The sequence below is a fragment of the Trachurus japonicus genome, chromosome 9 (genome assembly GCF_045865225.1).
Source record: "Trachurus japonicus isolate A0001 chromosome 9, Traja_1.0".
NCBI lineage: Eukaryota > Metazoa > Chordata > Actinopteri > Carangiformes > Carangidae > Trachurus > Trachurus japonicus.
The window spans coordinates 10115073-10141490 of record NC_140915.1 but is presented as its reverse complement, the minus strand read 5'-3'; the positions used below and the strand labels follow the sequence as shown (position 1 = coordinate 10141490).

Here is a 26418-nt window from a genome sequence, read left to right as displayed (position 1 = left end):
TTACAAAGTATTTTTATTCTCCCTAACCTCCTGTAGAAAGAAGAAATGAGCACAAATTGTGAGCCAATGATGACTTTCATCTTCATTTTCAAGCGTTCTTCATTTCTCTCAAGGAACAGAGAGAGGCCGCAGGCAGCAAATTATAGAATCATTATTTCACAAAATACATTCTTCACGAAAAAACTTTTGGTCATTAAGACTCAATCCCCATCGGGACGGTCTCTTTCTGTTTGTCCCTCTCCACACTGGAAGGTCAGAGTGACAACCTCTGTGATGGATGATTGATGGTCTCCTTTCATCTCTTTCATGAGTGTTAACTGAATCAGGGAACTTCACAGTTTGATCTTTCATTGATTGATCCGACCTTGTTCCTCTTGTAGCCGACATCAACGTGGGTCTGATCCGCTACGTGCTGCACCAGGAGAACGTTCAGGAAACCATGGACAACTTCAAGTTCCTGGTCAAGGACAGTAAACCCAACGTGGTCAGTGACAACGTCTTCCACATCCAGTGGTCGCTCATCAGCTTTGAGCACAAAAGGTTTGTACCATGTATGAAGAAGGTAGATGTTTGTGTCAAAGCTCCATACAGTATAAAGGTAGATGTTTGTGTTAAAGCTCCATACAGTATAAAGGTAGATGTTTGTGTTAAAGCTCCATACGGTATAAAGGTAGATGTTTGTATTAAAACTCCATACAGTATAAAGGTAGATGTTTGTGTTAAAGCTCCATACAGTATAAAGGTAGATGTTTGTGTTAAAGCTCCATACAGTATAAAGGTAGATGTTTGTGTTAAAGCTCCATACAGTATAAAGGTAGATGTTTGTGTTAAAGCTCCATACAGTATAAAGGTAGATGTCCATGTGTAGTGTGATTATAAAGCAGCTCTAGGTTCTATATTAATACTGTGAAAGTATCAAAGCCTCAGTCCACAGAGAAATGCACACAGCCTGTATTCAGAAACTGAGCCTTAAAACCAGCCGTCAGGACTTCCTGTCACTTTGTGATGTCACAACTAAGCAGTCACCCAAAGCCCCGCCCACTACCACCTGGACCCACCATCCAACAACTTGCAGAATTTGATTTATCAGTGTGTTTTATTCTGAAATCTGCTTTATGTTTTAATTGAATCACTCAAAAAACAGTCAGCCAATCAGAAGAGAGGCTCAGAGTCTCCTCCTCTCTTCTGATTGGCTGACACCGACCTGTTGCTACTAGAGCTCCGGAAAGAAGCTGAGAGAGGAGATGAAAAACTACAGCTAGACATATCTTTTTATGGATCTACCTTTCAAAATAAAACAGTGATATAGTGTGAAATATAGAACGTTAAGAATAATCCTTCACTTCCTGTGATTGTTCCACAGCTACAATGTGAGCGAGAAGGCCGGCACGGTGGCGGTGACGGTGAAGCGAACAGGAAACCTCAACCAGTACGCCATCGTGCTCTGCCGCACCGAACAGGGCGGCGCCACCTCCACCAGCAGCGTCGGATCACAACCGGGCCAACAGGACTACGTGGAATATGCTGGACAGGTAACCCAACTCCGACTATGTCTTATTGTCTTAATGTTGTCATGTCGTTTAGCCATTAGAAATAAAGATGTCCACCGACTTTTAAATCACGTCTTTAAACTTACTTTTATTCCTTGGCTTTTAATTCAGCATGAGAGTTGTGTGATTTCTGTTCTTGTTTGTCTTTTTATTATCATTTTATTGTATTTTTAATCTGTTTGCTCTTAATTGCTCTTGTTTTATTCCTTTTTTTATTGTTATTTTCAAATGTGTTCATTCCTTTTTATTCTTTATTTTTAATCCTCATTACATTTTCTTACCATTTTGGGCTTTATGTCTTTTATGTAAATCACTGTGCAGCACCTTCGCTGCAAAAACTAAAAGAGTATTTGCCTTATTTCTAGTCAAGATGTCATTTCTAGTCAAAACAAATCTCATTATACTTAAAATAAGACTCATCACATAATAAGTAGCTTGTTTTTAGACACTTTTTTACTTCTTTCAAGCATATTTTCACTTGAAATAAGTAGAAAAATCTGGTAGTGGATCAAGTTTTTCTTTCTTATTACAAGCACAAAAAACTTGCTTTCACTGGCAGATTTTTCTACTTATTTTAAGTGAAAAATTAGTTTGAAACAAGCGGAAATGATATAAAAACAAGTACATTTTTAGGTGATGAGTCTCATTCTAAGTGTAAAGAGTTTAGTTTTGACTAGAAATTAGACATTTTGACAAGAAATAAGACAAATATTCTGGGAAAGATTTTGAGTTTTTGCAGTGTTGGTGAACGTTTATGTTTTGAAAATGTTTCTATATGAATAAAGTGGATTGGATTTTATTTTGAAAAACACGCTGTATGTCGTTTCCTCTGTTCACAGGTGCAGTTTGATGAGCGCGAGGACACCAAGGTGTGCACCATAGTCATCAACGACGACAAGGTGTTCGAGGGGACCGAGAGCTTCAACGTGGAGCTGAGCATGCCCGTGTATGCGCTGCTGGGCGGGAACACGCGCGCCGTCGTCAACATCAACGACACCGAGGACGAACCCACGCTGCAGTTTGACAAGAAGACCTACCACGTCAACGAGAGCACCGGATTCATCCACGTCCCCATCGAGCGAAAAGGTGACCAACACTGTCCAATCCTGACATCTGTTATTACCTATTTGACTATCCTTGTGTTAAAGGGAAAGTTCAATATTTTTGGCAAATTGGCCCATTGTCATAATCCCTATAGTCATAGCAGTAGGTAGTATGTTACCTTTAATTGTCGGTGCAAGCTGTTTTTAGAACGGCGGAGCAGAGCGGCGAGCTGTTCAGAGCTACGCTACGGAGGCTAATGGGATTTCTTGGTGTCCCTCATCAAACTCATCAAATACACAATCCAACAACTCCAAAATGCTCTGGTGGACAAGTTGTGACCTGCACATTCACCACGCTGTGAGATAATAACACAACGTTACCAGACAGAGTTGTTTTAGAGGGAAATACAGAGACTGCTTGATGAAAAACTGTTCCCGATGGGAACACACATCAGCGGTTTTTCATGAATTTCCCTCTAAAACAACTCTGTCTGGTAACGCTCTGTTATTATCTCATAGCGTGGTGAATGTGCAGGTCACAACTTGTCCACCAGAGCATTTTGGAGTTGTTGGATTGTGTATTTGAAGAGTTTGATGAGGGAAACCAAGAAATCCCATTAGCCACCGTAGCGTAGCTCTTCTGAGCAGCTCGCGGCTCTGCTCCACCGTTCTAAAAATAGCTTGCACCGACAATTAAACCTAACGAACCTACTCCTAAGACTCTGCAATTTGCCAAATTGTTGAACTATCCCTTTAACCATATACCTCATTGCCCCTCCTCCCCCCCAGGCGACGCCTCCAGCACCGTGTCCGCTCTCTGCTACACCGTGGCCAAGTCGGCTCAGGGCAGCAGCCTCCACGCTCTCGAGTCCGGCTCGGACTACAAGAGCCGCGGGATGAGCAGCGACAACCGCGTCATCCTCGGCCCCGGCGTCAGCATGACCACCTGCGACATCAAGCTCATCGACGACAGCGAGTACGAGCTGTCGGAGGAGTTCGAGCTGGTGCTGTCGGACGCCTCCGACAACGCCCGCATGGGGGACGTGGCGGTGGCCAAGGTCGTGATCGACGGACCCAACGACGCCTCCACCGTGTCCCTCGGGAACGCCACCTTCACCTTCAGCGAAGATGCCGGTAGGAGTCGTTTTTATCTATGTTAAGATTTTCCCAGATGATGTGTGCCTGTGTGTGAAAATAAATCTCAAATCTCTCAATATAATATAAAATATAATACGCAATGTTTCAAATGAACCTAGATATGTTTGAGCTTCCTGAAAGTTTTTTTTTTCCAGACAGACTTGTTATTCATTTTATGTGGTCTTCAAATATGAAAAGCAGAGTGATTTTGGTAAAAACTTGTTTAGATTTATTTATATTCTATGTGAAGAAATGGAAAGAATGCCATTTGCAATAAAAAAAAATGTATTAAATAGTTCATTTGCATTTAATGTTAATGGTTCAAAAGATGTCAGGCTGAACGGTCGGTTCCAAATCTGGCCCTCTTTGCAAAAAAGTTTGGACACCCCTGCAGTACACACTGATGTATGACTGAGCTACAGTCGGTTTTCACGTCATTAATTATTGGCTGTACGTTATCTAAAGAGGAATATAAACAGTAGTGATCTCTGAGGGGAAATTAGGAAGTAAAAGAGAGTTCCTGGAGCTGGATCCAACGGTCTGAGGATTCATTTCTTGTTGGTTTCCTTCACTTTACTAAAACTTAAACCTTAAAGCAGTCGTTTCAAACTTGTGAAGATCTTCGTCACATATGAAATCAAATCAATACGGAGGCCAAATAGTGCCTCTTTTCATTTTAAAGGGGAACTATGCAAGTCCAGTCTCTTTTCCTCTGTGTTGCTAACCCTCCTCTCGGCCATGTGTATTTGTTTTTAACGCAGCCGGCGAGAAATCAATCCATGGAGCGGTGGATAACGTTATATATCATATACGATGTTATGACGTGTATATCTGTGTAGTCTTACCTGTCATAAACAAGAGACAGCGTTTGTGTCGCGGACTCGGTTCTTTCGAAAGTAATTTGCCTAACACTGCTTCTTGCGCTTTGTATTTTCGCCATGCATAATCAAAATATACATATATATATGTATAATAACAAATATGTTATTTTGATTATGCATGGTCAAATATGCAAAAGAAATTGTTTGTATTAATTTCCTAATGATAATTACAGATGATAACACATGCATTCACTTTGTGGTGGTTCAAATTTTATGTTGGGACGATTGCGGTTTGGTGGTCAAAAGAGTTTAGAGCCGTGATTCGCCGGCAAACATTACCACTTTTGTCCACAGGGGTCGCCAAAATCAACACAAAATGAAAGTTCTTGAGCTCTTAAGCTAAAAATCCTGCATAGTTCCCCTTTAACATGAACATGAACCGTCTGTCTCTTGACTCTCTGGCCTGTTTCTAACCATCCGTCCAGTTCAATAGCTGTTGTTGCCATGGATGCGAAATCCTGCAAAACATCACAAACACCACATTAAAGCATCACACACCAACAGCACTTAAACATCACAGTCTCTTTGATTTTTGTCTCTGGAAGCAGGAGGTCTGATAGTCACAGTCACACAGAGCCGCTACAAATCTCTGAAATCACATCGGAGTCGCATTTCAACCTGAAAGATGATGTCGTATATTAGTCCTGCTTAGTTCCTCTTCTTCTTCTCTGTCCAGCTCCCTCTCCTCCTCTCCTCCTCTGACGTGGTTTATATCTTTAATAAAGGCATCAACCGTGCCTCATTGAACATCCGCTGCAATTAGCCGCTGCGGAATTAAGTTTCACAGTCAATTTGCTCTGCTGCTGCTATTTAGTTCATGACTGCAATGGCTTTCAAATGGCAGAACCAGAGTCCGTCGAAGGTCGCTCAAAGTCTCCGTTTGACATCTGACAGAACGAACGCCTCAGGAATCCTGACTCAGTCGTTTCTGCCTTTCATTCTTTTCTTTTCTGTCTTTTTTTTTTTTTCTCCTCCCTCCACACTTCAGGCACAATTGAAATCCCAGTCCTGCGGCTCGGCAGCGACTTGTCCTCGCTGACGTCCGTGTGGTGCGCCACTCGACCTTCAGACCCGGCCTCAGCCAGCCCGGGGGTTGACTACATCCCCAGCTCCAAGAAGGTGGAGTTCAAACCAGGAAAGACTGAGGAGGTGAGAGAGACAGAGAGACACTGCACACTGCTACACTGCAAAAACTCAAAATCTTACCAAGAATATTTGTCTTATTTCTCGTCAAAATGTCATTTCTAGTCAAAACAAATCCAATTATACTAAAAAATAAGACTCAACACATTAAGAAGTAGCTTGTTTGTAGACACTTTTTACTTCTTTCAAGCAGATTTTCATTGAAATAAGTAGAAAAATCTGATAGTGGAGCAAGTTTCTTATGACAAGCACTAAAAACTTGCCTTCACTGGCAGATTTTTCTACCTATTTCAACTGAAAATCAGTTTGAAACAAGTGAAAATTAACTAAAAACAAGTTAATAAATTAATTTTGGGCGATGAGTCTTATTTTAAGTGGAAAGAGATTAGTTTTGACTAGAAATGAGACAAATATTCTTGGAAAGAGAGTTTGAGAGTTTTTGCAGTGTAACAGGTCATCTGCTCTCACAAAGTCTGTTTCATAAATGCACTGATGCAGCCTCTTCATTTTATTCTGCACATATTTACCTGGATAAAAAATGTTCAAGGTCTCCAAAGAGTCGGTATTAGAGACGAACTCGGCTGTGGATGTGTCTGAGTGATGGATAACAACAACACAACAACACAACACACACACACACTGGATCCACATTATGAATGTATAAATAAAAGAGTTCGTCCTTCCTCCACAGCAGCTGAGGACACTACTGAGTTTTTTATTTTTAAAACTTTACTCACAGCTTTCTCTCTCTCTCTCTCTCTCTCTCCACATAGACGTGCAGTCTGACCATCATGGACGACGTCCAGAACCCGTCCATCGAAGGTCCCGAGTCCTTCGTGGTCTTCCTCAGTTCCCCTCAGGGCGCCGTCCTGCAGGAGCCGTACGAAGCCAACGTGGTCATCACGGACACCTTCCAGGACAGTACGTCCACCCACCCACAGAGAGTGTCTATTATTAAAGGGATGCTTCACCCAAAATCGATAATTCACCAGTTTTCTACTCACCGTCATGCCAAGGAAGGGTTTGGAGAACGTTCAGAGTCATCAAAACGCTTTTGGAGCAATCGGCTGGCAACATATTTTCATACTGTATAATGGCGGCGGATAGAGTTCACTTTTGAATCGTCCAAAACACACACTATGAAACATCCAAATACCTCCATACTGCTCGTCTGTACTGACCCAAGTGTCCTGAAGCCGCCACATGAAAAGGTTGTTTGAAAAAAATGTATTTGATCTCTGTTTTTAACCTTGTTGTAGCAGCAGCTCCCAGTGGCTGCGTGAGATTTGCTGCGAGATGTTGGTTCGTCTTTGTAAACCATTGAATGTATGATGTAAACACGGAACAACATCTCGCAGTAAATCTCGCGCAGCCACTGGGAGCTACTGCTACAACAAGGCTAAAAACAGAGATCACATTAATTTTTTCTGAAGAACTTGTCCATGTGGCGGCTTCAGGACACTTGGGTCAGTACGGACGAGCAGTATGGAGGTATCTGGATGTTTCATAGTGTGTGTTTTGGACGATTCAAAAATGAACTCTATCCGCCGCCATTATATGAAAGTCCATTGCCAGCCGGACCCCCCCTGGAACTCCAAAAGTGTTTTGATGACTCAGAAAGTTCTCCAAACCCTTCTTGGCATGACGGTGAGTAGAAAATTGGTGAATTATCAATTTTGGGTGAAGTATCCCTTTAACCATGATTAATTAATTCACTTCTATCGACCAGAATTCACCGTCATATTTCTCTGTCAGTTCCCAGCATGCAGTTTCAGAAGAGTGCCTACACCGTGAAGGAGAAGGACAGCGTCCTCCACATCCCCATCATCCGTACGGGCGACTTGTCCTTCAAGTCGTCGGTGAGGTGTTTCACGCGGACGATGTCTGCCATGGTGATGGACGACTTCGAGGAGCGCCGGAATGCCGACGAGTCACGCATCACTTTCCTCAAAGGAGAGAAGGTGGAAGATTCTTTGTGTTTCTCATCCGGCGTCCGTTTGTCTTTGTTTTCAGTTTCTGGATCATTAAAGTTTTGTTTTTTTTGTTCCATCAGGTGAAGAACTGCACCGTTCACATCAACGACGACTCGGTGTTCGAGCCCGAGGAGGAGTTCCAGGTGCACCTCGGCACGCCGCTGGGAGACCACTGGAGCGGCGCCATGGTGGGCGTCAACGACATCGTCACCATCACCATCACCAACGATGAAGACGGTGAGCAGATCCACTGTCGCGTCACGTTGCTCTTTTTATTTATTAATTAATTTATTTAAAGACCCCCTAAACCAAATTTTTTTTTTAAATAATTAACATGTCAATTTAGTGTGTGCGTTCTGCTACAAGGCATTTCAGGAGCAAAATTGCTAATCCACGCCATAACTGAGCATTTTAGACTTGAAAATGCAGTTTCAAAACCAGAGTCTGAAAAAACGGGATTCAATTTTTCAAATCGGAGTCAGTTTTCATGCATCATGAAACTAGCAACCAATCCCGTTGATTCTGTTTGCATCTCAATTGTTGTTGACTGTGATGTGGTCTACTTATACAGCTAGATGTTCAAGCATGTTATCATTAGTTGCCGTGGCCCAGAGGTTTATTTACCGCCTTGAATGTGGTAGACCAGGGTTCGAACTCCGGTGCAAATCTCGTGTTTTGACTTCGCTCTTCCGTTTCCCCTGCCCCATTAACGCGCACCACCGTTACTTAGAAACACGGTGGCGGTGGGCGGGCATGAGTCATGAAGCATTTGCATACTCATGAATATTCATAGAATCTGGATTTTTCAATGAAGGAGAAATAGTAGACCTGTTTTTAGCCTATTTGGGAGCTTTTTTTTAAACAACATTTTTGTGGGAAAGCAATTTTAAACAAAAAATAGTCATAGCAGAGCATTTTTAAAAAAAAATTAAAATGCCTCTTTAGGGGGACTTTAACCAGAAAAAACACGGATCAAGAGTTTTTATCTCTCAAACCGCCACCAGGGGGCAGCACGGTGACTTTTCACTTCCTGTTTCCTGTCCAGCTCCGACCATCGAGTTCGAGCAGGCGTCCTACCAGGTGCGGGAGCCTCCGGGGCCGGACGGCGTCGAGGTTCTGAACATCAAGGTGATCCGCCACGGAGACCTGGACCGCACCTCCAAGATCCGCTGCAGCACCCGGGACGGATCGGCCCAGTCCGGAGTGGACTACAACCCCAAGAGCCGCGTGCTCAAGTTCACCCCCGGTCAGTGAGACGGGAGAGCTGCTTCTCCTCCTCTTCCTTTTCCTCCTTTTTCTTCTTCGTCTTCTTCTTCTCCTCCTCCTTCTCCTCCCCCTCCTCCTTCTTCTCCTTGTTCTTGTTCTTTTCCTTCTCCTCCTCCTCCTCCTCCTTCTTGTTGCCTCCTCTTCTACCTCTTACTTCTCCCTCCTTCTCCTCTTCCTCATCTCTCCCCCTCCTCTTTTTCCACATCCTCCTCCTTCTTTTTCTTCTCCCTCCTCCTCCTCCTCCTCTTCCTCATCTCTCCCCCTCCTCTTTTTCCCCCCCTCCTTCCCCTCCTCCTCCTCCTTATTCTTCTTATCCTCCTCGTCCTCCTTCTTGTTCTCCTCTTCCTTCTTCTCCTCCTCCTCCTTCTTCTTGTTCATCTCCTTCTCCTCCTCCTCCTTCTTGTCGCCTCCTCTTCTACCTCTTCCTTCTCCCTCCTTCTCCTCTTCCTCATCTCTCCCCCTCCTCTTTTTCCCCACCTCCTCCTCCTCCTCCTCCTCCTTCTTCTCCTTTTTCTTCTTGTTCTCCTCCTCCTCTTCCTCCTTCTTCTCCTTCCCCTCCTCTTCCTCATCTCTCCCCCTCCTCTTTTTCCACGTCCTTTTCCTCCCCCCCTTCTTCTGCCTCCTCCTCCTCGTCTTTTTCCCCTCTTCCTCCTTCTTCTTCTCCTCCTTCTCCTCCTCCTCCTTCTTCTTGTTCTCCTCCTCTTCCTTCTTCTCCTCCTCCTCCTCCTCCACCTCCTCTTCCTCCTTCTTCTTCTCCTCCTCCCCCTCCCCCTCCCCCTCCTCCTCCCCCTTCTCCTCCTCCTCCTTCTCCTTCTCCTCCCCCTTCTCCTCCTCCTCCTTCTCCTCCTCTTCCTCCTCCTCCTCCTCCTCCTCCTCCTCCTCCTTCTCCTCCAGGATCAATAGATTGATCGTTGATCGTCTCTCCTCAGGAATGGACCACCTCCTGTTCAAGGTGGAGATTCTGTCCAACGAGGACCGCGAGTGGCACGAGTCGTTCTCGCTGGTGCTCGGCCCCGACGACCCCGTGGAGGCGGTGCTCGGCGAGATCACCATGGCGACGGTGACCATTCTGGACCAGGAGGCTGCAGGCAGCCTCATCCTGCCCGCCCCACCTATCGTAAGAAAACTCAACTTTCATGAGATGACTGTGTTTTATATGAAACAATAGAGTAGGGATGACTCCGAATAGTGACGGAGAGGTCTGATTCGACGATCAATCTTGTGGAATTGTCGCAAAATGTGGTTGGGAAAAAAAGATCGTACCATTCTGAATATATAGGGATGCTCACTGCACTGTAATGTCCAAAATATCTCAGACCGTTTATTTTTGTAAAGAAATCATCACATCAAGGAAAAAGTGTTAGTTTCTGTGGCGGGGAGAGCAGGCGCTCTGCGATTGGATAGTAATGTCTTTCCAGGATGTTTCAGAGTTTGGCTGTCTGAGGTGAGGGACTACATGCAAAAACACAAAGTTTATACTGTTTATACTGTACACTATATGAGTTCAGTGGTGTCTCATAAGGATTCCAGCCATGTACCGTAGATATTTGATTGTTTTCTGAGTGTTTGTTGTGGTTGAAAGAATTGCCCCCATAGGTTAGCGTTGTCGCTATCCCTAGCACCGTCTAGAGCACTGGAAAAGAGAGTAACGACACCACCATTGACTCCCGTGGTAAGGGTTTTGCGCCCCGAGTAGCAGGATATGGGTATTGCAAAAGCGCCCAGAAAACTCATTCACTCCAATGTATGTGTGTTGCCCACTTGCTTGTAAATTGATAAAAACGGCTGTGTTTTTGTTTTTAGGTGTCATGGTCATATCAAATTATACTTATAATTTGTTTATTACAAAATGTAGATTGAAACATTAATGTAGACAACAACTGTTTTTTTGTGTGTTTTTTTTTACTCGCCTATGTGTTAATGTTTATCTGTAAAGGATCCTCAATGATGCTATTAACGTGGGTGATCTATAAATGTCCTTAAATTATTGAAAACACCACACTTGCTCATTCACCAACAATGCAGAGATGTCAGTTCTTGGGCGCTTTTGCAAAACCCATATCCTGCCATCAGGAGGCGCTTCCATTGAACCAATGCGTGTCGTTACTCTCTTTTCCAGTGCTCTAGCGCCGTCTAGTGCGGTGGCCCTGAAGTGCAAAACACAACGGCAAATCAGAAAACACAACACAAAAATAGAAAACACAACGGCAAAAAGAGAAAACACATCAGCAAATCAGAAAACACAACAACAAAACAGAAAACACAAAAGCAAAACATTTTGGGCAACACATAGCGGCCTCTGTGCTAGTCCCGCTTGTCTGTCGCGCTGGCGGTGTTGTCTTTCCGGTTCAAAGCACGGACCAGTTCTTTTGTCCAATCAGCGACGATTCATGTCGCCCGAGGGTACCTACCTTTTCCGGTTTGGTTAATGTCGTTGTGTTTTCTCTTTTGCTTTTGTGTTTTCTGATTTGTTGTTGTGTTTTCTGATTTGTTGTTGTGTTTTCTGATTTGCCGTTGTGTTTTCTCTTTTTGTGTTGTGTTTTCTCTTTTGCCGTTGTTGTCTGATTTGCCGTTGTGTTTTGCACTTCAGGGCCACCACAGTCTAGCCATGGTGTAACTCCGGTTTGCCTGCTTTCAACTTTAGTTGCGTTTTTTGTTCCCACCAACACTGAGTGACCATCAGGACAACGATTTAGGGGTCAAAAATGACCAGAATTCTCCTTTTACCCTCCTCCTCTTCCTCCTCCTCCTCCTCCTCTTCCTCCTCTTCCTCCTCCTCCTCCTCCTCTTCCTCCTCCTCCTCCTCCTCCTCCTCCTCCTCCTCCTCCTCCTCTTCCTCCTCCTCTTCCTCCTCCTCTTCCTCCTCCTCCTCCCTCAGGTGGTCTCGCTCGCCGACTACGACCACGTGCAGGAAGTGACCAAAGAGGGCAGTAAGAAGACGCCGTCGCCCGGTTACCCGCTGGTCTGCGTGACGCCGTGCGACCCCCACCACCCCAAGTACCCCGCCATGCGGCCGCTGTGCGAGGAGGCCGGCATCAACCAGACGCAGCTGCACTTCTCCTGGGAGGTCGCCGCGCCGACCGACACCAACGGCGCCCGATCGCCCTTCGAGACGGTGACGGACACGACGCCGTTCACCAGCGTCAACCACAGGGTGAGGAGAGGAGGCGGGTTTAGAACTCAGGGGTTAGAGGGACTGACACGTGATTGGTTGGACTGAACGGTGTCTCCTTTTCCTTCCTCTTCCTCCTCCTTCTCCTCTTCCTCTTTCTCTCTTCTCTTCTTCCTCCTCTTTCTTCTCCCTCCTTCCTCTCCCTCCTCCTCCTCTTCCCCGTCTTTCTCCTCCTTCTCCTCTTCTTCCTCCTCCTCCTCCTCTTCCTCCTCTTCCCCCTCCTCCTTCTCCTCCCCCACCTCCTCTTCTTCCTCTTCCTCCTCCTCTTCTGCCTCCTCCTCCTTGTCTTTTTCCTCCGCCTCCTCCTCTTCCTCCCCCTCCTCTTCTTCCCCCTCCTCTTCTCCCTCCTCCTCCTCTTCCTCCTTCTTCTCCACCTCCTCCTCTTCTCGGTCTTTCTCCTCCTCCTCCTCGTCTTTTTCCTCCGCCTCCTCCTCTTCCTCCCCCTCCTCTTCTTCCTCCTCCTCTTCTTCCTCTCCCTCCTCCTCCTCCTCTTCTCCCTCCTCATCTTCCTCCTCCTCTTCCTCCTCCTCCTCCTCCTTCCTCCTCTTCTTCTCCCTCCTCCTCCTCCTCTTCTCCCTCCTCATCTTCCTCCTCCTCTTCCTCTTCCTCCTCCTCCTCTTTCTTCTCCCTCCTTCTCCTCCTCCCCATCCTCCTCCTCCTCCCTCCACCTCCTCCTCCCCATCCTCCTCCTCTTCCTCCCTCCTCCTTCTTCCTCCTCCCCCTCTTTCCTCCTCCTACTCCTCCTCCCTCCTCCTCCTCCTCCTCTTCCTCCCTCCTCCTCCTCCTCCTCCTCCTCTTCCTCCCTCCTCCTCCTCCTCCTCCTCCTCTTCCTCCTCCTCCTCCTCCTCCTTCCTCCTCCCTCCTCCTCCTCCCCCCTCCTCCTCCTCCTCCTCCTCCTCCTCCTCCCTCCTCCTCCTCCCTCCTCCTCCTCCTTCTTCCTCTCCCTCCCCCTCCTCCTCTTCCTCCCTCCTCCTCCTCCCCCCTCCTCCTCCTCCTCCTCCTCCTCCTCCTCCTCCCTCCTCCTCCTCCCTCCTCCTCCTCCTTCTTCCTCTCCCTCCCCCTCCTCCTCTTCCTCCCTCTTCCTCCTCCCCCTCCTCTTCCTCCTCCTCCTCCTCCTCCCTCCTCCTTCTTCCTCCTCCTCCTCCTCCAGGTCCTGGACAGTATCTACTTCAGCCGTCGTTTCCACGTGCGCTGCGTGGCTCAGGCGCGGGACAAGTCCGGTCACCTGGGAACGCCGCTGAGGAGCAACATCGCCACCATCGGCACCGACGGCTCCATCTGCCACACGCCCGTCACCACGGGAACCGCCAGAGGCTTCCAGGCCCAGTCCTTCATCGCCACGCTCAAATACCTGGACGTGAAGCACAAGGAGCATCCCAACAGGTCAGAGGACAAAAATGCCCACCTCCGCCTATGGGTTTTTTAATGTATTTAAAAGTAAAAAAAATTTAACTGACAGATATCACTATGAAACTTCCCAAGTTTATCACTCACATTAAGACAAGTTCTGTCAAATTTTATGTGTAAATGGGGCAATATCTAATGAAATATGCACTAATTTGCTTACATCACTGCAAAAACTCGAAAATCTTTCCAAGAATATTTGTCTTATTTCTTGTCAAAATGTCTCATTTCTTGTCAAAACTAAACTCTTTTCACCTTAAATAAGACTCATCACCTAAAAATGAACTTGTTTTTAGATCATTTTCATTTGTTTCAAACGTATTTTCACTTGAAATAAGTAGAAAAATCTGCCAGTGAAAGCAAGTTTTTTGTGCTTGTAATAATAAAGAAAAACTTGCCCCACTATCAGATTTTACTACTTATTCCAAGTGAAAATATGCTTGAAAGTAGTAAAAAAGTGTCTAAAAACAAGCTACTTTTTATGTGATGAGTCTTGTTTTAAGTATAATGAGATTTGTTTAGAAATATGACATTTTGACTAGAAATAAGACAAATATTCTTGGTAAGATTTTGAGTTTTTGCAGTGCATTTCCAGAACTGACATCTGAACAATGGATAAAGTCCCTTTCAAAATTCTAGTTTTATTTTGTTGACATATTTGTTTGTTTGTTTTGTTTGATTGTTTGACGTGGTCTCTGCTCTGTTTGTCCCTCTGCAGGATCCATATCTCGGTGCAGATCCCCCACCAGGACGGCATGCTGCCCCTGGTGTCCACCATGCCGCTGCACAACCTGCACTTCCTGCTGTCGGAGTCGATCTACCGGCAGCAGCACGTCTGCTCCAACCTGGTCACCCTCAAAGACCTGCAGGGGCTCTCCGGTCAGACACACACACACACACACACACATCAAAGCTCCCAGGAGCAGGAAGTGAAATATAGAAGTTAGATTTAACAGAGCGGTGCATCATTCTGCATTTTCACCCTTTTTCTACAACGAGGCAGCCAAGTTTTGATCACGATTTACAAGTTTAAGTCACAGAGTGTCAGAAGTTCTCTAGTTAAAAAAATACACGAGACAGACGTCCTGTAAATGAAAATAACAAACAAACCACAATAAAGAACTCATTTCCTCCTGTTTCAAGTCACTTTAAGTCACATTTAGTTTAATCTGGTTTAGTTTAAACGTTTATTTAACACTCGAGTTCCATCGAGGGAGACCCTCATTTTCAATGGGGCCGGGTGCACGATTAATTAATCAATCAGAGCAAGAACAAAAAACGATGTAAATAAATACTGAAATAAATTATTTAATGCAAAATAAATTCAATTTGGAAGTGAAAAATGCTTTTATTGAATAATTTCACCAATTGCACTTATTTCTGTCTTACTTTACACTGATGTTCAAACCTAATAACCACACAGATACGGAGATGTATGTAGTGAAAGCAGATATGTAGAAAAGCAGAAATCAATATTAAAATACTTGAATGGTTAAATGTTAAATAAATTTGTTCATATATGCACAACCAACCAAATGAAAATGAATAGAAATAGCATTTTTCAGAATCAAAATTAATTTATTTCTGTATTTATTTAAACTTTTGCCATTTTTTGTCCTCTGTATTTGAGATCTGTTATCTGTTGATGCAGTTATTTTCACTTTCTGTCTGATGTTTTTTTATTATCTTCTGTGACCTTGACATGCACCGAGGTCGTTCCAGCTGACATTTAAACGTTGACGACGTCCGTTTCCCTCGTCCACAGAGTCTGGTTTCCTTGACGACGTGTCCTACGACAGCATCTCTCTGGGGCCGGGCTTCGACCGACCGTACCAGTTCAACCCCAACGTCCGCGAGGCCAAGAGCATCCAGCTCTACAAGCACCTGAACCTGAAGAGCTGCATCTGGACCTTCGACGCCTACTACGACATGACAGAGCTCATCGACGTCTGCAGTGGCTCCGTCACCGCCGACTTCCAGGTACAGAACAGCGGACTTCAGATCTCAGGGTGGATAATAAATCAAAATCTTAATCATCGCCCTCCAGTGGTTCCATCACGCTGCTCTTGAGCGTAAAAGGAGCTGTACTGTATGTATGTAAGACTGTGGCCAAAATTGTTGCTGTGGTCAAATTCAGACTCGAGGTTGCCAGATAGCCACATGCTAACCTCTTTCCTGCTCCAGCTTCGTGGCTATGGTACCCCGGGACTCACTCACACAGTCTCTACGCCACCGGAGCCGCGACGATGTAGTAATAGAAAGAAATGAAGCGGATAAAGCCGTACATGCACTGAGATAATGGAGTATTGTGCAAAAAGTGGCTATAGAACGAATCGCCTTGTTGTTTACAACTACTTCCGGGTAAAAAACCAGCATGAGAACAATAGTGACGGACGAGAGTTTCGCATGTCACTATATCACTGTTTAGACTAATCTGATGTTTGTAAAGTTTATGAAACCAATGATGCACATTTTTGTAATTAGTCACGGTTATCGTAAATTGGCAGGGCTAACGGTTAGCTACCTGTTTAACTTTAATAACTCAGTGACTCAATAAACGGTCCATGAAAAAATATTTTCTCCCGTGGATATCTTAGTTACAACATGACTGAGCTAACTGGAGTAGTTTCATGTCGTGTCCGACAACGGGAGGGTTTTAACTCATTGAGTGCCAACCACGTAATTTCTCGTTTTTCGTTCCCATGCGTTGAGTGCCAAAAACGAGATTTTACGTTTTTTGCTTTTTTTTTAAATTATGAAAATAGACACTTTAATACACATTATATGTAAATTTGGGGACTCTACGACGAGGAGAACTGAAATAGATGACGATCAAAGTCACATGACAGCTCATGATCTGGAAGTATAACTCGGCTTCTGCAAACGGAGTTCTGCATGTGGATGCAGCAGCTGCTCTGCTCTCACCCGTGAGGCTGCAGCAGCTCGGAGCAGAAACAGGAAGCTCTCAGACTGTCCCGCCCGGTCTTCATCTGGAGCAACACCGTGTCCTCCCCAAAGTCCTCCCGCGGTAAAATCTGATGGTCTCTGGGCCAAAGCAGACCGGCACCACCGACCCGTACCACAGAAGGACCGCGACCACCGGCGGGACCGGTGTTCCCGAGCCGCTGTGGCCGGCAGAGCCTCACGTTCCGCGGCGAGAGGCTGTGACACGGCACGGTGCGTCTGTGTTATTGTTGTTTAGTGGCGCCCCCCCCCGCCCCCGATGGTGGTTTTGTGAATAGAACAACAATTGTTGTATATATTTATCTTACACGAGCCCTTCGATCCAGAAATGCGAGTGTCAGAAGAGCGACAGGCACAAACAGCGCACCTTTCATAAAATACGCTCTATCTCCTTTTCTAGAAAAAAAGGAGGGATTTTGGTGAAACCCAGCCATGTTTAGCTTGACTTTTCTCAGGAACGGAGGCACGTAGAAACAAACGGTTTGTGGTCATTTGAAGCATAAAGTTAAACCTTTCAATTGAGCTACAGTATGTGTTGCTGGCAATAATATAGAATACACTATGGCTCTACATAAAAAGTCAAAAATGGTCGGGGCGGTGCGTGGCGTAGTGGTTAAGGCGGCCACCCCATGTAGAGGCTACAGTCCTCAACGCAGGCGTCCCCGGTTCGAGTCCCGCGTCGGGCAGACCCTTCCTGCATGTCATTCCCCCTCTCTCTGCCTCCCCCTTTCCTGTCTATCTCACTGTGCTATCCAATAAAAGGCAAAAAGGCCAAACAATATATACTTAAAAAAGTCAAAAATGGTCTAAATTGCCGGTACACTTGACTAAAACTTTGGAAAGGAGCACTGCACTCAATGAGTTAACAGCTGACGTCCTGATGTTAGCTTAGCTACTGCTGTTAGCTTTGTTAGCTGTCCCTGTCAGCTGAGCCACTGATGCTTTCTAGACACCGTGATTCCCCCAAAACTGAATACCACACCTAGCAACACAAAACACACACACAGAAATAGTAATGTTTCTTCAATCATTTCAGATTTGTCTAAGCGGTGATAGTGGTGTGAAAAACATCCCGCCCATCACCATTGTTCTCATGCTCGTACTATCCCTTTAAAACGCATCTCCTTTGCAGATCCTGGTTTTGTTTCTGTTTTTGTCAAGACGTGTTTGAAAGTCATAGTGAGGTCTTTTATAGGAACGTCATACGTAATCCACAATGCTTGTAGCTGCAGCTCAGTGGCAGACTTGGTGATTGGGAGGTTGAGCGGTGGATGGAGCGACCAGCCAAAACACAAAATCAAAACATAAACATGATTTGCAGGCTGCAAATAAAAATTTTAAATGTGAATATTCTGGTTGTAGCCTACTATTGTTGTGAGTTGACAGTGTTTCAAATGAACGTGATTCCTTAGTCTCTGGTGACATATTGGGTGATTTTATTATTACTTGCCGTACATTTCTTACATAAAGCTCCTTCTTAATCCTGCTGCCGGTGGATTTCTTCCAGGTGCGGGACTCGGCTCAGTCCTTCCTGACGGTGCAGGTTCCTCTCTACGTGTCCTACATCTACGTGACGGCGCCGAGGGGCTGGGCGTCTCTGGAGCATCACACCGAGATGGAGTTCTCCTTCTTCTACGACACCGTGCTCTGGAGGACAGGTGAAGACGAAACACAGCACCGAATAGTCAGGACCGATTCTCCCATAATGCACCTCTTTCCCTCTACTTTTACCTGTTTCAGTTTTAAACCAAGTTGGTGTGCAGCAAAGGAACGTATTTAAAGTCTCAGTCAAGTGTTTATGTTGTAACTCTCCTGTTGTCCTCCTGGGTCAAGGAAGGAAGGACGAAGGGAAGGAAGGAAGGAAGGACAAAGGGAAAGATGGGAGGAAAGAAGGAAGGGAAAAAGGAAGGAAAGATAGAAGGAGGGAGGGAACAGATTGGGCCAATTGGGTCAAAAAGGAAGGAAAGAAAGATGGAGGGAAGGAACAGATCAGGTTAATTGGATCAAAAGAGGAAGGAAGTAAGGGCGAAGGAAGGAAGGAAGGAAGGAAGGAAGGAAGGAAAAAAAGGATTCTGGAAAGAAGGAAAGAAAGAAGGGAGGATGGAGGAAGGGAACAGATTGGGTCAATTTGACCCAGAAGGGTTAAAAAAAATCATAATTTTTAAAGTTTTATTGTGAAAACTGAGCAGAAGAGGTTCGGTGCACATCGAGTATGAAGTTAGATTTCTACATTTGTGCAGTTGCATCGTGTTTATACGTTTAATATGAGACAGAAGACAAGATGCAAAATGAAAATCTACAACTTTTATTTCATCTTAATCATAATCTGTTGATTTGCAGGGATCCAGACGGACAGCGTGCTCTCAGCCAGACTGCAGATCATCAGGATCTACATCAGAGAGGACGGACGACTGGTGATCGAGTTCAAAACCCACGCCAAGTTCAGAGGTCGGTTCACGTAGAGTAAAAAAAAAAACACAACCTTTATCTTTATTTATTTATTTTGATAGTTTCTGGTATTAATCGTCCATGCTGTGTCTCCTGCAGGTCAGTTTGTCCCTGAACACCACACGCTGCCGGGACACAAGTCTCGGCTGATGGCGCCCGACCACCTGGGAGGCATCGAGTTCGACATGCAGCTGCTGTGGAGCGCACAGACCTTCGACTCCCCGTACCAGCTGTGGAGGGCCACCAGCTCCTACAGCAGGTCAGTGGCACCAGGTCACAGGTCACGGGCCAGGTGGAAACATCTGGAGGAGAAGTTGGTGTTAAAGGAATAGTTCACCAAAAAAAGGAAATTCAGTCATTAGTGACTCACCCTCATGCTGATGAATACTCCGGAGTATTTTTTTATTCCTCAAAGTGCATCTGGAGACCCGGGAGGCCGGTTCGTAGTCCAACGAAAACTGTATATGAGACAAAAATCTCATAATATTCTTCCTTCTTGCTCGTCCGCTGCAATCCCAGTGTCCTGAAGGCATATAGTCCAGAGTTTACTCGAAACAACGTAATTTAGGACATTTTTACAGCCTAAACAGTCCTGTATTGAATTTGTTTCTAGTAAACTCTGGACTATATCCCTTCAGGACACTTGGATTGCAGTGGACGAGCGGTGTGGAGGAATATTAAATGGTTTTTGTGTACAGTTTTATGGACATTTTTGTGTCAGGCCCTATTGACTCTCATATAAAGTTTTCGTTGGACTACGAACCGGCCTCCCGGGTCTCCAGATGCACTTTGAGGAATAAAAAACAAAAACAAAACAAATGATAAGCATAATACAGACACAATTCATCATTTGAGGTGAACACTTTCGTTAACGTACCTCACGTTCTCTGTGAAGAACAGACAGTCAGACTTTATTCTTCATCCAACCCAGGAACGACTCCACCATTGTTTTCTTCTTCCTTTTCTTTTTCCTGTCTGAGCTAAAGTCCGCCAGCTTTACAAACAACGCTACAGTAACCATGAGTTTGTTGTGGCCTATGAACTCGTGCAGGGTCGTGATCGGTCGTGAATGATGATTGATCAGTCTCCCGACCAAGACGTGATAAGAGTTTCTGCCACTGTGATGGTTTAATCTGACATGGAGACCATCGCTAAAGACAAAAACATTGTGTAGTTTAAACCCGGCGTTAGAGATGAGTTAAAGTCCCAACATCAAACTGAGAACAAAGCTCCACATGTCGGTGGGTTTTCCAGAGTTCCTCATGTTGTTTTATTGCCCCCGCCTCACTGAACAGGAAGGACTACTCTGGAGAGTACACCGTCTTCCTGATCCCCTGCACCGTCCAGCCCACTCAGCCCTGGATCGACCCCGGAGACAAACCTCTGTCCTGCACGGCCCACGCTCCAGAGAAGTGAGTCCAGCCTCAGCCTGCACAGACAGTTTTAGCATCTTCATTCTTTTATTTTCACTTTCTTTTTCAGTTTTTTTGTTTTCAGTTTAGTTATAGTAAGTTCAACAAGTGATGAAACAGTTTTAGTTGAGGAATTGACTAGTTTTAGTTGTTATTTTTTTGAAATTGTAGTTTTAGTTTTAGTTTTTTAGGAGCAAAGTCTTGATTTTCTGTGAGAGCTCCAAACATGAACTTTCAAATTTGTGGGATTTTTCCTTTTCTGTTGCCTCCTACAAATGTTCCCATCAGTCTTCATCCAGATACATTTACTCTTATCTACCTGGGCGGTCGTACTGGAACCAGTCCTGTATCGGTCTGTGGCCTTTTCTTCCTGCAACTCAGAAACAAAGCTAATATTTTCTGCAGTTTTTGTTAGTTTTACATTGTTCATTGTCATTGTTCATCAAAAACCGTAATTTTTACTTTTTTTTTCCAGTCAATTAAGTTATTTTCACTGCTAGTTTTAGTTTTAGTCTTAGTTTTATGTGATTATAATAACCCTGCTGCACAGCTGCAGATAGTAATAGTGCAGAACCTGAACCTGCTGCTGTTGCTCCTCGTCAGGTTCCTGGTGCCGATCGCCTTCCAGCAGACCAACCGGCCCGTTCCAGTCGTTTACTCCCTGAACACGGAGTTCCAGCTGTGCAACAACGAGAAGGTGTTCATGATGGACCCGGCTGCTGCCGACGTCTCCATGGCGGAGATGGACTACAAGGGGGCCTTCTCCATGGGTACGACCACTCCTTCACTCTGAACTCACCCAGAACCAAACACAACTTTTTATTTCTCCAATAACTCATAAAGTGTTTTCTTTTATATTTTTCTGTCCTGTCCTGTAACTCCAACCCAAATTTTTATAACAAAGACATTTTTTCCAAAGTATATTTATTGAATTTTATTATTTTTTAGCAGGAAACAACAAAAGAGTCAGCAAAACAACTCTCGCTCTCTACACAGTCAGCATTTATACTAAATGACAGTTGGTAATAAGAAGAAGATTAGAAGAAGTGTTAAAAAATATCTAATTAAAGAAACTGTTGAACATTGTTGAGAAGTAGAGAGGGAAAAAAGAGGTTAAGAAGAGGAAGACACAACACTTTGTCTCTTCCGTCCCTTAAGATATGTGATAAATATAAAGATAGAATAAGAATAAAAGCCACAAAAGTATTGAAAATAACAACAGAACACAATAATTAAAAAATGAAATTACAGTTCATGAAATCTGGAGTTCATATCTTCATAAACTGTTTATTTGTTTATAATTTTTTTTTTTTTTTTCATAAAATACAGATAAAATCCTCTGAACATTATAAAAATTATATCCACAGTGTTAAAGTAAAGTTATTTTACTCTGTTACTCTGTGAGGTCAGTATTTAAAGCCCAGAGGTTTGACTCTGTCCTGTGTCTCACTGTGAACTGTAACTCCAACGCTGTGCCGCCCCCTGCAGGTCAGACGCTGTACGGCCGCGTGCTGTGGAACCCGGAGCAGAACCTGAACGCGGCGTACAAGCTGCAGCTGGAGAAGGTTTACCTCTGCACCGGCCGCGACGGATACGTGCCCTTCTTCGACCCCACGGGGACGCTGTACAACGAGGGGCCGCAGTACGGCTGCATCCAGCCCAACAAACACCTGAAGCACCGCTTCCTGCTGCTGGTACTGACACGCTCTCTCTCTCTCTCTCTGATCTGTGCTGTCACATCATCATCATCATTACGGCTTCTTTTATAATGTTTTTATTATGTTTTTGATGATATTTGCCAATGTTACTCAACAGAATGGGACGTTACACATATTTAGCTTTAATTTTTCTGAGTTGGGTGGATTTTAAAGGTTTACGGTGCTCTGTTAAGTCTCCACTTAATTAAACTTAAGCAGGTTTTGAAGGTTCATACACATTAAATAATATTTGCTACTGCACACATGATTGTATCATTACGAGAATGAAAAAAATGATGTGAGATAGAACTGATGATGAGAACGGACAAAGAAATCTATTATCAAAACATTTAATACTAAATAAAACAAATATTTGAACATTAAAATTGATTTTTATCATTAAGAGAATTTAAAAAAAGGACTGTAGAATTGCACAATGAAATCAATGAATGATTAATCAAAATTAAGTTTATAAAACAGTTCAGTTCAGTTCTACCACAACCATTATTTAAAATATTTTATAATTGTATAATATTTTAACTTCACACATGAGAAAATTAATGTGAAATAGAATATACTGTAAAAATGGACGTAGACTTTTTATTTAAAACTCCTATTAAAACTTCACATGAACTTTTATCATGAAGAGAATGTAAAAAAACCCAAAAACAATGTAAAAATCCTATTGAACACCAACATGCGTGACCAGATCCAGGCTGCTGCAGGACTTTAATGATACAGTTGGTGTAATGTCATGTTGCACCTGCACTCGCCCTCATACGACCAACCAGCATCACACACATATCTGCTTTTTTTTCTTTACCACCGGCTGCACCGGTCGGACCGGTCCGACCGGTCTGAGACTCAGAGTCACTGCACCTGATTATTTTCCAAAGATATTCAAAGCCCGCGGTTATTTAAATCTCTGAGCTTCTTCTCCAGGCAAAACAGTCGCCGTAAACAAATCATGTTGCTTTTGTGCAAACGATAATCCCGTAGCTGCACCTGAACGCCTCATGTTCAGTGATCCACACATCTGGCCTTGACCTCCTCCACCTTCAACTAGCTGTTCTCCGCTCTGATCCTCTCCTCTTTCTCTCTCTTTTTCTTTCTTTCTTTCTTTTTTTTTTCCTTTCCACAGGATCGTAAACAGCCGGACGTGTGCGACAGGTTTTTCCACGACGTTCCCTTCGAGGCTAACTTCGCCTCCGACTTCCCCGAGCTGCAGCCGGTGACGGACATGCCGGGCGTCGACGGCTTCACCATGAAGGTCGACGCTCTCTACAAGGTCGGTCGAGTGGAAACTGTGTGAACATCAGGAGAAGAATCTGATGCTACAGATCTGATTTACTGAAAGCATGAGGCTCGACAAGTTGGGATTTTTCTCAAAAGCGGCTTAAAAGTTAAATCAGTAATAATGAATCAAATTATTTTATTTGACCTAAAAAAGTGCAGAAAAGGCCTCGTTTGGTTCATAGTTTCAGTTTGTTTCAGGTCGTCTTCAGCTCTAAAAACGTCTCCAAACAGACAAAACTTAGAAACGCTGGATAATTTAGCAGCTAAAAAGCCAAATATTTCCCTCTGGAGTCGGTTCAGAGGAGAAATAGTGAATATTAAACTGACATTTATTCAGATGGACACAGATTTAACGACAAACGTTGGCGTGTGTCTTGTTTTGCGAACAGGGTTTCAGCTTGTTTTGATCTGTCCAAAAACATTGACGGTAGGTTTGAGGTTTCCTGTCTAAGTGAGGGGAAATTCAATTTTAATGTGATGTGTTGACAAATTGGCTGTGACATGTGAGTTAATGTAGAATTAAATTGAAGTGATCAGAGGTGGCGCGGAGGAGAGATTTGATCCTTTAGAGAGACGTTTTAAAGAGGAACTATGCAACACTTTTACCTTAATTAAACAGCTTCAGAGTAACTGTGATGGTTGAATGACTTGTACCAGGGAGAATGGAGGCTCTCTGACTTCCACCTAGCGTCTCTTGGCTGAAAACCAACCTTGTAAGATTGTCGGTGCAAGCTATTTTTAGAACGGTGGAGCAGAGCCGTGAGCTGCTCAGAGCTACGCTACGGAGACTGATGGGATTTCTTGGTTTCCCTCATCAAACTCATCAAATACACAATCCAACAACTCCAAAACGCTCTGGTGGACAAGTTGTGACCTGCACATTCACCACGCTATGAGATAATAACACAACGTTACCAGACAGAGTTGTTTTAGTGGTAAATTCATGCAAAACCAATGATGCGCGTTCCCATCGGGGGCAGTTTTTCAGCAAGCAGTCTCTGTATTTCCCTCTAAAACAACTCTGTCTGGTAACGTTCTGTTATTATCTCATAGCGTGGTGAATGTGCAGGTCACAACTTGTCCACCAGAGCGTTGTGGAGTTGTTGGATTGTGTATTTGATGAGTTTGATGAGGGAAACCAAGAAATCCCATTATCCTCCGTAGCGTAGCTCTGAGCAGCTCTCAGCTCTGCTCCGCCGTTCTAAAAACAGCTTGCACTGACAATTAAAGGTAACGAACCTACTGCTATGACTATAGGGATTATAGCAATGGGCCAATTTGCCAAAATGTTGAACTATCCCTTTAAATAAGTTCATTTTATATATATTATCAGAATAACGCTAACGCTCTCTCTCTCCGTGTTGATTGACAGGTGGAGGCGGGGCATCAGTGGTACCTGCAGGTGATCTACGTCATCAGCCCCGAGTCCCGGGCGAGCCCGCGGATCCAGCGCTCGGTCGCCACCTACGCGCTCGCCAGTCACCGCCCTCGCCCTCGGCCCAGACGCGACCTGGTGGACCGCAGCGGGCGTCTGACGCTGGACGAGTCGCTCATCTACGACAACGAGGGCGACCAGGTGAAGAACGGCACCAACATGAAGTCTCTGCGGCTGGAGGCCGGGCCCGCCGCCTCCTCCTTCAACGCCCACGTGGGCAGCACGGTGGGCGGGGGCGTGGCCGCCGTCACGCTGCTGGTGCTCGTGCTGCTCGCCGCCTGCTTCCTGATCCGCCGCTGCCGCCTGAGCAGCAGCCGCCACCGCAGCTCGTCGCCGACCGCCAACAACAACAACAAGAGCAAGAAGAAGGCGGCGGCGGCGGCGGCGGAGAAGGCGGCGGCGTACGAGGAGTATCCGCTCAACACCAAGGTGGAGGTTTGCATGGACAAGTGCGTGGAGAAGAACTTCAGCAGCAAACACTGCACCGTCAGGAACATCAACATCCTCAACCGCAACCAGGAGGCAGCCGGCGGCGGCGGCAAGGCCAAGGTCAAACAGGTCAACCTGGAGGTCAAGCTGCACAACAACCTCAACGACGGCACTGAGGTCTAAAGACTGACCAGGACGAGGAGGAGTGGAGCGCTACTTTATCTAATAACGCCGCTTTTTGTAGTAATCTGGAACATTTTGTAATGAAACTCTTGAACAGAATAGGTAATAAACGTTGCCACATTTTGAAATAAGATGTTACAAAATACTAGCCTAGAAATCTAGCTGCACCCTAGCGGCAGCAAATATATTTGCTCCATAGGTGGGTCTAGAAACGAGCCATAGGAACCTTTGGAGTCTCGAACACCGTTTGTGTTCACCAATCACGGCGCTCTATCTGTTTAGAGAGTCGTTGGGCGGGCTTAACGCGATGACGACATACTTGCGACGGTGAAAAACATGACAAGATGGCTTTGGCAAAGGAATCGTTTGAATTGCATCAACTTTGAAAGAATTAAACTTGTCATTTTCTTTCAAAGTTGAGCAAGAAACTGCACTGAAGTCATTCATTTCGAAGAAGGATGTATTTGGTGTTTTGCCGACGGGATATGGGAAAAGTTTAATCTACCAGCTTGCTCCGTCATCCTGCTCTTTGCTCTGATTGGTCGTAGCGCTACCCTACTGCGTGCAGAGGCAGTTTGAAAGACAGCCTTCATCCCGCCCCCTGGATTGAGCCGAGGTCTACCGGTCGTTGCCAGACTAGACATTTTAATGATATAGTCTGGCTTGTCAGGCCAACAAAATGCACCGATTTATTACAAAATGCGCGGGTTGCACTTTTTTATTGAAGAAAATGTAATAATTTGGTGCATTATAAACCACGCTTCAAATATGAAAAAATGAACGTGTGGTTCCCAGACCGAATCTCAATCGACATTGAGAAGGCTAACAACTTATTACAAAATGCGGCAAAGTTTATTACATATTCCATTCAAGAATTTACTTCAATATGTTTCAGATTATTACAAAATGTGGCGTTATTACATCATGAGGTGAAAATGTATAACAATATTACATAATGCAACGTTATTACATAATGTGGCGCTAC

General features: G+C 44.8%; 1 protein-coding gene across 2 annotated transcripts in view; it reads left to right on the top strand.

Moving 5' to 3' along the window:
* Positions 1–25536, top strand: part of fras1 (Fraser extracellular matrix complex subunit 1) — a 341854-nt gene extending 316318 nt beyond the window's left edge. For both annotated transcript variants that reach the window (XM_085785897.1, XM_085785896.1), the window contains 22 exons: positions 381–540; positions 1364–1532; positions 2390–2636; positions 3383–3727; positions 5600–5760; positions 6528–6675; positions 7510–7715; positions 7808–7964; positions 8773–8973; positions 9923–10110; positions 11872–12147; positions 13316–13548; positions 14288–14448; positions 15335–15549; positions 18041–18191; positions 18874–18981; positions 19081–19240; positions 20277–20393; positions 20997–21163; positions 21882–22087; positions 23232–23378; positions 24759–25536. In XM_085785897.1, coding sequence (XP_085642023.1) covers positions 381–540; positions 1364–1532; positions 2390–2636; positions 3383–3727; positions 5600–5760; positions 6528–6675; positions 7510–7715; positions 7808–7964; positions 8773–8973; positions 9923–10110; positions 11872–12147; positions 13316–13548; positions 14288–14448; positions 15335–15549; positions 18041–18191; positions 18874–18981; positions 19081–19240; positions 20277–20393; positions 20997–21163; positions 21882–22087; positions 23232–23378; positions 24759–25433 — 4598 coding nt within the window. In that variant the 3' untranslated portion in view covers positions 25434–25536. The remainder of the gene's footprint in view (positions 1–380; positions 541–1363; positions 1533–2389; positions 2637–3382; positions 3728–5599; positions 5761–6527; positions 6676–7509; positions 7716–7807; positions 7965–8772; positions 8974–9922; positions 10111–11871; positions 12148–13315; positions 13549–14287; positions 14449–15334; positions 15550–18040; positions 18192–18873; positions 18982–19080; positions 19241–20276; positions 20394–20996; positions 21164–21881; positions 22088–23231; positions 23379–24758) is intronic.
* Positions 25537–26418: the final 882 nt, after the last annotated feature.